This window comes from Pelodiscus sinensis, chromosome 3 (genome assembly GCF_049634645.1).
Source record: "Pelodiscus sinensis isolate JC-2024 chromosome 3, ASM4963464v1, whole genome shotgun sequence".
Lineage (NCBI taxonomy): Eukaryota > Metazoa > Chordata > Testudines > Trionychidae > Pelodiscus > Pelodiscus sinensis.
This window is the reverse complement of record NC_134713.1, coordinates 118,770,283-118,784,436: the sequence shown is the minus strand read 5'-3', so window position 1 is coordinate 118,784,436 and position 14,154 is coordinate 118,770,283. Positions and strand designations below refer to the sequence as shown.

General features: G+C 41.3%; 1 protein-coding gene across 2 annotated transcripts in view; it reads left to right on the top strand.

The window, feature by feature from the left end:
• The window catches only part of RNASET2 (ribonuclease T2), a 49,869-nt gene extending 41,233 nt beyond the window's left edge, over positions 1-8,636 (top strand). For both annotated transcript variants that reach the window (XM_006134510.4, XM_006134509.4), the window contains exons 8-10: positions 4,531-4,576; positions 4,791-4,865; positions 8,106-8,636. In XM_006134510.4, coding sequence (XP_006134572.2) covers positions 4,531-4,576; positions 4,791-4,865; positions 8,106-8,282 — 298 coding nt within the window. In that variant the 3' untranslated portion in view covers positions 8,283-8,636. The remainder of the gene's footprint in view (positions 1-4,530; positions 4,577-4,790; positions 4,866-8,105) is intronic.
• Positions 8,637-14,154: the final 5,518 nt, after the last annotated feature.

The window sequence follows — 14,154 nt, the reverse complement described above, 5'->3', positions numbered from 1 at the left end:
CCTGAGAACTGCTGAACACTTACAATTCCTGTTGAACTCCGATTGCTGGGACATGGCCCACTGGTTTTAATAGCAAATTAATTATTGAGCTTCTCTTAGAATAAGGCCTAGAGGAATGTGGTATACCAATTTCAGGTTCTGGAGGCCATGACTTATGAAGGGACTAGGCATTGCAATGCTAAATATACACAGTATATAACTTTTAGGCACCAAGAAAGAATAGCACCAACACCGTGATCCACCAAGTTTGAGTTAGGTGCCTAGGGTCCCTATACAATGAATAAGGAGAGATAGGTGTCTAAGAATGTCATTGATAAAGCCAGCATGATAGCTGGGGAGCTGCCTCAGCAAATCAGAGGGGGGTGTACTGAGCCCTCTCAGAGATAGGCACCTAAGTCCAGGGTGGAGAGAGATGCCTAAGGACATCTGCTGCCTAGCGTTAGATGGGTTAGTTGCCTAAGACAGGAATGAGGTGCCTCCCTCTCTCCGCATAAAATGCCTTAAGGAGGAATTGGTATTATCCACCTAATGTTTAGCCCACTGGTTAGAGCATTTGCCTGGGATGTGGAAGACCCAGATTCAATTCCCCCCCTCTTTCCTGGGGTGGAGGCAACAGTATATGAAGAGGGGTCTCCTGTTCTTCAGGAGAAGGCTTTAGCTATTGACTTATGGGTTGTGACAGATATGGCCATTTCCTAGATCGTAAGAGTCTATACTGAGTCAAACCAAAGGTCCATCTAGCCCAGTATCCTGCCTTCGGACAAAAACAAGGAGTACGGTGGCACTTTAAAGACTAACACATTTATTAGGGTATTAGGGCATGAGCTTTTGTGAGCACAGCTTACTTCCTCAGATGCTGAAGAGAAAAGAGAGAAAGAAGGGGGAAAAAGGATACAGAGATGGGAGTATGACATCAGTGCAAATTAAATCAGAATGGATGTGGCTCATCTCCAAAAGTGACAAGAAGATTAGTATACCCAAATGGAATATTACTATTGTAATGCAAGACCCACTCTATGGCTACGTCTACACTGGCCCCTTTTCCGAAAGGGGCATGCTAATTTTCAACCTCAGAATAGGGAAATCCGTGGGGGATTTAAATATCCCCTGCGGGATTTAAATAAAGATGTCCGTCGCTTTTCTCCGGCTTGGGGAAAAGCCGGAAAAAAGCGTCTAGACTGGCCCGATCCTCCGGAATAAAGCCCTATTCCGGAGGATCTCTTAGTCCTACTTTGAAGTAGGAACTTTTTCTAAGGAAAAAAGCAAAGCAGGCCTGCTTAGGCAGTCTGCCTTGCTGGAGAATTCACAGTGTAGGCAGGGGACTGTGCCACCTGAAAATATCCCAATTAGCAGGCTAGAGAGGTGACGACTGGGGAGCTGGAAGCCTGAGAGTCATTGCTGGAGCACCAGGGGGAAATACAGGTGACGTTGCACTGAACTATGACAGGGATACGTAGATGTGAATTTCTCTCAGTCTTTCCTGTTGATGCTGCTCCAATGTGGATATACAATGAGAAGTGAGAGTTGGGTATTGGTCCCGAGGGTCTCCCACCTCTCAAGTGGGTGCTCTCACCATTGGACTACAGAGTCCCCCTCTCTGTGTCTGGTCCAATGATGATTTAAATACCCACAGTGGAATTGTCATGGGGAGAGAGACTGAGTCTACAGTCTGGTTAGTAGGGCACTCATCTTGGAGCTGGGAGACCTTGGGGCCAGTCCCTTTTCTCCAATCGTTCTATCATTATTTATCCGAAGAGGAATAGCTTCAGCAGGAAAGCTTGAGGGAAACTCACACCTGAATACTCTTAGCTCAGTGGTTAGAGCACTCTCCTGAAATGTTTTGAATCTTTCCTCTCCCTCTAAAGGAAGGGGGAAATAAAAAGTGGGGTCTTCTAAACTTCAGGCAAGTGCTTTAGTCACCAGGCTGAAAGTTACAAGGCAGATGATATCCTGCCCTGGAAGAATTTTGTATGGGACCTGTCCATTAGGAACCCTTCGAGCACACCTACTGGATCGGGCAACGTCTTCACTTAAGTGGGTTCATGGACTATTCTGGGACGTAGGCAGGAGAGAGATATCAGAACACCTAGAGAAAGGCAGCAGTGCACATGCACAGATACAGGAACATAGGTGCCTACAGAGCTTTTACTATCAAAAACTGAGGTGCTGAGTGAATGTGGGTGCCTACAGGGTTCATTGGGATTTTTAAGGATCACAAAGGAGTCAAAAGAGGGACTTAGATGCCTAAAACATGAACTCAGATGACTAAAACAGGGACCCATTAAAGTACTTTGGTTTACCCCATCAATACTGTTTAGCTTTATTGAATTACTTATAGCAGTGGTCTCCAACCTTTTTAACCACAAGGTCATTTTTTCAATACAATGTAAGATCTACCTCAAACCCAAATACCCTTGCCCCACTTCCTTTCTGCTCCTTCTCTGCAGCCCTGCCCCTCCCCTGCTCCGAGGCCTCATCCTGCTCACTCTATCAGGGCAGGGGATTGGAGGGAGTTCAGGGTGCAAGCTCTAGGAAGGAATTTGGGTGCAGGGGAACTCAAGTCTGCGGCAGGTGGTTGGGTGGAGAAAGGGGTTACAAGACTGGGACAGGGATTCAGGATGCAGACTCTGGCTGGGCACCACGTAACAGAGATGGCTTCTGGGTGTTGGAGCATTGGGTTTAAGGCAGGCTTACTCCTGCCCTGGTCCTGTACCACTCCTGAAAGCAGCTCCATGGCACCATATGCTGCCCCTCATCTACAGGCACTGAGCTTCTACTGACCATAGTTCCCCATTACTGATCAATGGGAGCTGCAGGAGTGGTGTCTGCAGGCAAGGACAGCATGTGGAGACCCCCTGCTCTGCCTCTCTCAGGGACTGCAGAGACATGCCAGTCACTGCCAGGAGCAGCAATTACCACAGGGATAATTACTCCAGCCAGGACAGATTAGGTATTTTAGAACTCACTGCTCAAAGAATTAAATTTAAGCATAAGAGAGAAATGAAAATTATGAAATGCACAGACCAGTCAAAAACCAAAAATAACCCACTTTGCAAGCAGTAAAAGAAGTAACCACAACCATATATGTGTTGGGTCGGGAGATGAGAGAAGGACAGTTCGGCTACGTCTAGACAGTGGGGCTATTTTGGGATAGTGGAAATATCCTGAAATAGCAATTCCATGTCTTTAAACGTGCCCATTATATCAAAATATATTTCTCCACTGGGTCCCAGCCCGGGGCCCTAAGGGTGGGGTTGTTCGTCCCTACCCGGCTGACGGGGATCCGACCTGAAGCTCACCAGCCCATGAGCGCCAGAAGCGCTCTGCCTCAGGCTGCTTCCTAACCCCCACCCAGCCCGCGATCCCTTTTGCAGGGATCGTTGGTCTTACTGCCCTGTTGGACCCCGTTGGTCCAGGGTCTGTGTGCGGGCCCTTCCGGCCACCTTCCCGGTTCCGCCACCTAGGAGGAGTAAAGTGCTCCCCCTGATTTAGTGGGTGACATCGCCCACCAGGGAGCGCCAGACAGGGTGGGGAGGCAGCCAAAGCCGGGGTTTGACCCATAGGGGGCTCCCCGACGGCTACTGAGACGTCACTGGTTAGCACGGCACCCTGGCCACAGTCCCCTGGCACGACTTCCTCCCTGCTTCCCGCCGGCGGCGCAAACCCCAGCCCGTCACATCAAGGTTCCAGTATCCCCTTCTCTCTGTGTGGAGATAGGGGACAAAAGCAGGGGGAAGAGGGACATGCTGACATCAGCGCCCCCTCTCTTCTCCCTCCCACATCCTGCACTGCAAGCAGGAAGCTCGCAAGGGGGCAACTCCAAGAAAGAGATCAGGAATAACATGACAGTGGATAGAGGGGCCACTGAAGTGCCAGCACTTGATAGCTTCCTGGCCAAACCAGTCAGGATCACCTGTCAGAGGCTCCAAGATCTACCGGTAGATCCTGATCTACTGGTTGGTGACCACTGACTTATAGTTTTAAAAACACATTTTAAAGTTTAAATTAACTGGAAAACATGTTTGATTATTTTCAGCTGAAGATGGTCCTGAATCCTGGGCCACACTCCAGCCACTTTGTGCTGTTCCACTGCTACGAAGTGACCTTAAACTGTATATAGACGATTTCTAGTAGCACAGAGTGACCATAACAACTCCTACTCCTCTCGCTCCCTCCAGTCAGCTGAGGGAAAAGAGAAGTAAGCAGCTGCTGTAACCTGTATCAGATGACTGGATTTCTGGAGTGCAGAGAATGCCATGGGTCCCTCCAAAATGTAGCTGAGGATGTAGGAGATATAGCTGAGGTCTAGTGGTTAAAGTAGATTCAAGCATTTGAGGGGGAAGTAAGGGGAATGCTGGTTACCCCAAGCTTGGAAAAGGAGGGAAAGTTGAGATTCTCCATTCCCTTTGCTTTAATCAGTCTCTAGGATTCTCCATTTATCCATTGTTAGCTGTAGTATATTCACATGCAGCGACTCACATGAAATGTAAGATGTATTACTCCACAAAAGGCATTTTGTATTCATTTCAGTTGTCTCCTGAAAGTTGGGATAAAGCCAAGCAGTTCCTATTACCAGGTAAGAAGCTGTCATACTTATAAAATCATTTTAATGTAACTCTGCTAGGAGGAGTGGGTAGCTTCAAACCTGCAACAGATAAGTAATTTCTTCTAATTATATAGCTATTTACAGTTATTTTTCATGCCAAAGGCTTTTAGTAACCATAAAAATATGGAATTTGTTGACATAATGTTATATTTCTTTCAACTCTCACTGGCTTTTAAATCTTCAGATGACAGCCATAAAAGAAGCCCTTACAAGTGTTTATGGAGTAACACCAAAAGTGCAGTGCCTTCCTCCAGAACAGGTAAAACTTTATTTTATTATTTTCTTTGTTGATTGAAGTAGTAGAGAAAGGTTTACCTTGACTAAATTAAAATTTTTAACTTCTGATAATTTTCTTCTCTCTTTTGCTTCTGTGTTGGGACAATCCAAGTATCCCCTGAAATGTATTTACCTCAGAGCATATAGTACTTGTCACCTGTCTCAGACCAAATTTTAATTCTGTCCTACTAAGTATAAAAAGCCTTTGTCTGGTATACATGTGGATCATGGCAAATTCAAAAGCTTACCTCAAAGAATTCCTGTTCAGAGAAATTTAAACAAGCTTTTCTGTCTTCAGAAAGACAGAGTTAAATTGTCTGCCTGCCTTCTCCAGTCAATGCTGCTTAACAGTCTGGTTCCATTTTTCCTTTTCCTTGCCAGCAGCTGATCTACGAGCTAGTGTGCAGTAGAGAATTTAGTGCGCACACTATCAGTATATTACAACAGCAAAAATACAATTCTACCTATCTGTACCAAAATACAATAAATTATACTTGGAGTTCAAAACGATGCATATGTCATTGATTTTAGTTGGATATAACTGATTTTTTTTCTTCCCCTTTTCACTATCACTTTGTGATGTGACTTTTCCTAAAAAGTACGGCTGTCAAGCGATTAAAAAATGTAATTGCAATTAATCGCGCGATTAAAAAATTTAATTGCACGCACTGCCCCTTTGAAACTCTGCAGCGGTATTTCAAAATGGCAGCACCATGGGAGCCCAGGATCAGCTGGAGTCCTCAGCTGACCCTAGGCTCAGTGCAGCTGCTCCTTGGAAAGGCCGTCCCGGTGCTTCAAAGGGGCAGTGCAGCATTAATGCCTGCGATTAGCACGTTAAAAAAATTAATGCGTTAAACCTTCCCTGCGTTAATCGCAGGCGTTAATGCACATCAATTGACAGCCCTACTAAAAAGGTCACAGAACATCTCTAACTGTCACTAGACTCCCTTTATCACAGTTTAATAAAGCTGTTTTGCTAGAAAACATTTGGCTGAGTTCTCACACACGCAGAAAGCTATTTCATGAAAACCATTCCAAGATAAAATTGCATTGAGTGGAATATCTTTTGTGTTGTCAAGTTAATTTGCTTTAGCAATATTCTGAGTCTTTGTACTCAGCCCCTGCTTCTTCACACTTAGACCCTCTAGATCACAGACTCATAAATTCTAAGATCAGAAGGAACCATCATGATTATCTAGTCTGAGGCCACAGAACCTCACTCAACTACTTCTGTACTAGATCCATAACTTCTGGCTGAGTTACTGAAGTCTTCACATCAAGATTTAAAGACTTCAAGTTATAGAGAACCAACCAGTTATACTAGTTTAATGCACAAATGACCCAGGCCCTGTGGTGCAATGGAAAGTGAAAAAAATCCCAGGGTCTTTCTCAGGCTGACCCAGGGGAAGATTCCTTCCTGATTCCACCTATGGCAAACAATGAGACACTGAGCATATGGGCAAGACCTGCAAACTATTAAAGCCAGCAGCCTCTCTTTTAAGGACTTTTTAAACAACGAATGAAAACTGGAGTGTTGCCATCAACTTCAACGGGAACAGGAAGTTGCTTCAATGCTTTTAATCAAGGGAGGCTGTATCTGTGGGAACAGGTTAAAGACAGGATATTTCAGTTTTGGAAAGGACTAATAGGGGAGCCAATGATAGTGGTGCAAACAGTAATTGCTGTCATGGAGACTGCTCAAATGCTGCTATCATACTTTTTATTTCTAATGCAACTGTGTCGTAAGATCCTAGTCACAATTGGTACCCCATTGTAATAGGTGCTATGCAAATGTATGCAGAAATATTAAAGAGTTTACGGTCTAATTACAAAATAAATGGACTCTAGATGCAATTTTAAAATGATAAAGGGTCATACATCTTTACAGAACATATAATCAAGCTATGGAATTTGCTTCTGTACAATATTTAGGTTGTAGGTTAATTGAGAAAAATATACAAGTGTTTCCTCAGGCTTCTAACTCTTGCAAAGAACTACTTTGGGTCAGAGTTATAACAGAAGTAGGGGTGTGTGTGTGTGAGAGAGAGAGAGAACAAGAACACACACCAATACTATGGGATTGCTGGCAATAAAGGAGTAGAAAGTAAACAATTCAGACGCTAATAGTACTTGCAACAACATTGCAATCCAATCCTGCAAATACTTACTACCAATAATACTTCTCACTGTAATTTACCCAACTGAAGTAAGTGGCATTTCTGCTATAGTAAGCACTGGGATTGGTAATGTTTGCCAGATTGAATCTTTTAATTTATGGCATAAACTGGGTGTGCATGCATTTATTTCCATACAAAGAAAATCCAATATATTTCTTCATTTTATGGGGTGCTCAGATACTACAGTGATAACGGATCTCTTTATCAGTGAAAATGAAACCTTCCCATTAGTAAGAATCTTACAAAATTATACCCAATGGTATCCAAATGGATTCATTTACTTGCACACTTTGTGAATTGCACAAAGGGGACAAAATGTCTATACTATGAGCTGAACACAGTGGATATTTCCAGAAAAAATGACTTACCTGCAACTTTACAGTGATACAGTAAAAGCTTTATTTTGTATGTTGAGAGATGGTGGGTGCAGGTAAGAGTAAAAATCTGGTTAACTAAGAGGGAGAGAGTTGGGTGTGAGGGGGGGGACTCAAGGCATAGGGTTGGGGTGCAAGAGAGGTTTTTGGGTACTGGACATGGGATACTCACGTTAGATGGATCCCTGCAAGTAGCAACCTGTGACTGTTGCTCCTGGCAGAGGCGCACCTAGATAACTCTCTATGCTACCTCCACCTACAGGCACCTCCTTCACAGCTCCCTGCCAGTGGTTCCCTGCCAATGGGAGCTATGGAGCCAATGCTTACATTGGAGCAGGGGGATTGCATGGAGCCCCTTGTGGCTGTTCCTCCACCTAGGAGGAGCAGGTACATGTTATTGCTTCTGGGAAGCCACATGGCTCCAGAAAGGCTGCCTGCCGGCCCCACGATAACCAGACTAAAATCCAGACTTTCCATGAAGATTAGGAATGCTGATTTATAGAGCTTTCCAGCTGATACAGGGCCAGATAACACAGGTTTTATTGTATATCTTGAGTATGCCATAAGAACGAGCAATCTGTATCTACCGGGTTTGCTTATTTTCACCTCTTACACCAAGAAGCCTTTGCAAGTGCCTTTAAAAGCTGTGTATCTCATTTTTACTGTTTCTAGGGTGAAGAAGTGCAAACAATTGGGCAGATTGAATTCTGTTTCACCAAAGAGTTAGAGCTGAGAAACTGTACCCATGCAGAGGCTGAATCCTACATACTGCAAAATGACTGGAGTTCCGGACCTGAGGAGTTGTCTATCTGTAATGACACCCTGACATATTACCCTTCACAGGTTTAGTTTTACAACCGAAACCTCCAGAACTTGAAATGCTCAGTCACAGATACCTTTTAAAAAGATACTTTGCAAAGTAATGGGAAAAGCTCTTTTGAGTAAGCCTTTCTCACAGGAGCATTGAGGAGATTAATGTTTGAAGTGCTATAAGTACAAAGTGTTCATTTTGTATTAAGGAGGCAATGGACCAGATTCTAATGTCAGTTACATAGTTGGAAATCTACAGTAATTCTCTTGTTTAACTAAGGTCAGAAACTGATTGTGTTTTTTACAGTAGGAAACAATGAATGTTTAAAAGAGAAATGACTTCTCAAAGATCAGATTTTTCCCATTTTCATTAAAGTCCAATTCTTTATCTGAGCACTTTTTTTTACATGTTTGTTTTCAGAATTACAAAGAGATCATGAATTAATTTCTCAGCGCGCTATAAAAAGATTCTTGTTTCTTGGTGTAAACGTGTTTCTTGGGAGGAAAGACTTGTCAGATATGATGGCTCAGGGTCTCATTCACACTTCCTGGTTCAAGCAAAATATTGACTGGCTCCAATAAGAATTTTGCTTGGGAGGTCTGACTAGAGGCCCAGTCCTATGTGTTGAGCCCCTTCTACGTCCATTGAAGTCAGTGAGTATTGTGTGTGACTATCATCTCACAGGACTGGATTTGTTATTTTTGTGTTTTCTTGTTTGGTGAATAAAAAGCTAAGATGCAAACTCCCAAATGTGACCACTGTTTAAGATTTTTTTTTTTGGCACCTCAGTTTTTGGCTGCCCTTTTCACACTGTCAAGATTTCTCTCCCTCAAGGTGCTGAACATCTGTAGTTCCCATGGATTTGAGTTGTGAATGCTGAGCTAATCTGAAAATTACATCCAAGATGTCTGACTGAGCAGCCAAAAAGTGAGGCACCCATAATCTGTAGCTAGTTCTGAAACTGCTAGCTGGAATGACTCCATATTCTTCTGAGACATCTGATAGTGTCAAGCCTAAGAGTTGGAAAATCTGAGTGAGGCCCTAACAATCATGATTAAAGTTGTACTCTGCTGGCTTTCTTCTAGCATGAGTTGTTATAGCTCATAAGTCCAAGCTTTTCTCCACAATGGCCAAAACTTTTTTTAAATGAAAGCTGAGTTCTCATATAACTTTTGGAACACAGACCTCAAGAAAAATCACCAAATTTTGTGAGACTTGCAATAAAAAAGGTAAAAGTAGGCAGCATGCATAGCTATCAAACTTTAGGTATATAACTTGCAATAAAGTTAAGGCTTTTTTTTCATTTGAGGCCAAATATGCATTGTATCTAATTAATGCACAGAAGTATTTTAATGGAATTTTTAAAAATTGCTTTTGAAGGAAGGTACGGTCTGGAGAATTATACAGGCCAGATGCAATTAAGCAGGATGCAGTACTGTATGTTCTGACTGGGAAAAATTACTGTAGAAACATGATCTACTATACTAACAAGTAAAATTATCATTTCCTCTTAGAATCAGGCTAGTAAATTTAAGTGGCTCTTTTAGTTTTCTTCTGTCTCACTCTTTTGGGCCACCTCATATTATAAAAAAAACACTACAGTAACATTCCAGAATGCTGTGGTAATTGGGTCAGTAGAGAGCTTACTTAAATAAAGGAAATATTAATAAACCATGCAGATAAGTACATTCCATACTCTGACTCCTTTTCTTGTCAGAGAGAGATTCCCAGATTCTTTTTTTATCTGTTGTTCTATCATTATGAAAGAGGGAATTTACTAATGTGAAGTGTTAAATGTACAGATCTGAGATTTTAAAATTCCTTCTATCCTACAGAAAGGGACACTCCCCCTTTTCCTCCAATTTTATGGTCTCGTTTTAAAAAAAAAAGTGATGTTCGATAGAATTGAATTGGTGGGTCAGGAATATAAGGATGGCTATTCTCAGTCAAACCAAAAGTCCATCTAGCCTAGTATTCTATCTTTCAACAGTGGTCAATGCCAAGTACTTCAGAGAGAATTAACAGAACATGTAATCATCATGAGGAATAAAGGGCCAGGACTTTTTGCATCATTACATCACTAAAGAATACATTGCATGATTTTGTAAAACACTTTAATATTGTGAAACAGGCGGACTTCAAAGGTATTATATGGTCTGGTACATTTCAGTGTTTCCTGTGTGGGGAGACTGAATACACAATTCAATCTTACTAATAATTATTAGGAGACAAATTCTGCTCTTCATTGTGTAGATGCGGGATCCAATTCAGTTTCTTGGGAATTCGGCTTCCATATGAAAGAGCACAGGTGGGCTCAAAGATCAGAAATAATTCACTGCTTATTAACATCACTTTGGACTGAATTCAGAGAAAGTCTGAAACTTTCAGGGATGGTAGTAAGTAGGGATGACAAAACAGTTAACCAGGTAAATGCTAGTGCTTAATTGGTTAACCAGTTAAGTTAGAGCCTGCTGCCTGGCCCACCAATGTGGCCGTAACTTTGATGTCCAGCCATGGCTGGGAGGCCCCGCCACCACCACTGGGTTCCACCATCCAACCTACTGGCCCCTCCAGTTGTGCAACTGGAGTTCACTATCAAGGGCTTGGTAACCATTTAGCATCCTTAGTACTGAGCCTTCTGCTAATGCTGTGTCTATAGTTCTTTCATCAGGACTGATTTAATAATGAACAGGGTGAGAAATGGTCACTAACAAGAAGAAATCTGTTATGGGATCTTTTAAATTTTCATGATATATGTTTGTCTAGTAACACATCTGTTTGTACTGGTAAATACTAGTGCAGGATCCCTTCAAGCAATGATTGTCAATAGAACTATGTTGGAATTGTTGTATAACTTCTCAATACGCAGTCAAGAATTACAGGAACATGGTCAGGTAGTCTATAGGGCCAGTTTTTATATTTACATCAGGCTTTAAAAATGTACTTTTGAAAGCCTGATGGGGATGTTTTCATGAAATCAAATAAATATTTTTACTAACTAATTATTTCCTGTCAAGTTGTGAATCCAAACTACAGCACTGTGGTAAGTGCATGAAACACAAAATAAAACAAACCTTCATCCTAGAAACTTGCACAACACGCTGTGTGCTCATTAACACTCCATTGTAGGTCCTGAAGCTTTCCTTAGTTCATGCCAGAATTTTCCAGGCAATAATAGCTGATGAAACTCCCCTGAAATGCATGAAATAACTAGAACATACTTGCTTTCAACAGAATCCTTTTGAAACCATTAATATGCGTTTTTCCTTTCTAATTAAGGAGAATTATCTTTGACAGGTTGGGAGACCGGCAAAAAATGAGTCACTGTTGGGTGACGATCTGTGTAGAAATCCAGCACGAAGCTTATGTGCTTCTTTAGTTGCGTTTCAACTCTCAATATAGGGCTTCAGAGCTCTGTGCTGGTCCTTTATGCAGCAGGTGATTCCACACCAGTGTGACTAAGAAATTGTATTGCCAATTCCAGGCATTTAAAAAAACAACAACCATGAATCAGTCAGCTTTCTTTTTATTTGTTTTCTGGAGCTGGAGCCAGCAGGCTGTGTGTTTTCATGCTTTTCCTACGCAACCATGAGGGGTGGAAACATTTCTTCTTCAGTGAAATCTGTGATTCTCACACAACATGAATCTAAGAGCCAGGCTTAAATACCATATATATAGTGAGACTCGCGATAAAATTGTAGGAGTTGGTAACAAGGATAAATCCTCCCAATTCAGTTATAACTTGGCCACTTAAAGTCTGATGCTACTGTTTTTAAGTGACTGTACTCTTCAAAGGTTTCAGCAATAAGTATTCTAGGGTACTTCATAAACTGCCTTCATTTTATTCTGCTAGTGTAAACATATTGACCCCAATTTTGGCATTTTGTGATATTGTCCTTTATCAAAGATAAATTCAGCACATTTCGGGATATAACGATTGAGTTTAATTGGCCTTCTGAAAGTCTTTTTGAAAAACATGAAAGTTGTAGAATAAGGACTTCATTACATGTGGAAGCTATTGCAAAATAAACTAGAGTATGAATTTAAAGCTCAATAACTATTCCACTGTAAATCCCCATGAGGACACATTTATTCTTCACTAAAGGTGTGTCTTTGTCGTTCAGCTTTATCCATTTTAGGTTAATCAAAGTGCATAAAGGTATGATTGTGTGGAATCATTTTTTGAGGAGTAACGTTAGTTCAAACCAAGGGGTTTGATTCGACCTAACGCGTCCCGGAGCACACTTCCTGGTTCGAATCAGCTGTTGAGTGGAATAACGCATGGGCGAGATTATGCTAATGAAGCACCGGATATTTAAATCCCCGCTTCATTAGCAATTTCGGTCAGCTACATTTGTATCCCTAACTCTAACTAGGGAGCAAGTGTAGATGTACCCACAGGGAACTATTGCAGAATAGCTATTTTGAGCTATTTCTAAGTGCAGACAAGACTTAAAAGTCATATGTCTTTTGCTAGGTCTAGAAAATGCGTATTAACTGGGAAATGACTAAAACGGTACCTAATCTGTGTTTTCCACTGTGCCAAGAAATTTCAAGATACCTCATGTTAGCATCATTCTTAAGCTTTTTAATGGAGAGAAAATAATGACATGCTTCAGTAATTGCAGTCTTCCTAGAATCTCTCCTGGCGATCTTGTTGAATATTTTCTATCAGTTATGAGTTTTATTATTAATTCAACTCTGTCCTTAACCCAATTAATAGAATGCTTGAGAATTGAAGGTAAATATGGCTTCCTTGGAGCCTACATTTTCTGCAGGCTTTTGTTTAACACTAATAAAAGCAGATACAGGATGGAAAAATCTTACCAGCAAATGTCTGATGCCATACTGTACAGTTATCAATTGCTGTTTTGCTAAACATCTGCAACTTTCACTCAGTCCTACTCAGACCTGGCTGTCAAAAGCCAGGAAGTCGTCTCAAAATTGTGAAGTGGCAATAGAGTTGTTGGTTCATCTGCAGATGGTTTTGTGGAAATTTACATTCAGAGCATAGTGTTCAACTTCTTTTTCTGAACTACAGGATGCTGTAAGAATATCATCTTAATTCATAACACCAAACAAAAGGTAGGGGGTAATATTAATCCCTATAGAAACTCTCTGGGAGTACGTCTACACAGCAACATGTTTTTGAAATAACTAGCATTGTTTTGAAATAACTGAGTCCACGTCCACACAGTAAGCAATTAATTTGAAATAATGTTGAAATACTGTCAAGCTGGAAGACTTCCTACTCTGTCCTGTAAACCTCATTGTATGAGGAGTAAGGGAAGTCAGAGGAAGAGTACTCTTTTTAAATAAATGCTGTGTAGACACTCCCAATTTCAAAATAAGTTACATGATTAACGTGGCTTAATTTGCATAGCTTATTTCGAGTTAAGCCCTGCTGTGTAGATGCACCCTAGAACACCAGAAGTCTGTTTATTAAAACTGATTAGTATTAATCTGGGCAAAACTACTAAGAGTTCAAATATGTATTTTTAGTACAGAGAAACCAATCTAGATGTGATACGATAATAGGCTACTTTGCTATAGTGGGTTGTGCAAAGATAAAACCAGATCTTCTCAAATACAGAACCAATGAAGATAAACAAGGAAATACAATGCACATTGCCAACCCAGAGAGGAACAATTGCAAGTAATGTAACAGAGGAGCGACTGTGATTGACAAACACTTGCTCTGCTAGTATACAAATGTTCTAGGACTGTGAGAGAGATACTCTATATACCCTATCACAAATGTGAAACTTTACATTTAAAAAAAATACATAACCCAAGGAGAAAGAGATAGCTGAGACAGCACCATGTTAAGTAGCAGGTTACTACTGAACATACAAAAAATAAAAATGATCATGAGTCAACACAGGAAATTAAACACTAAACACTTGCTGA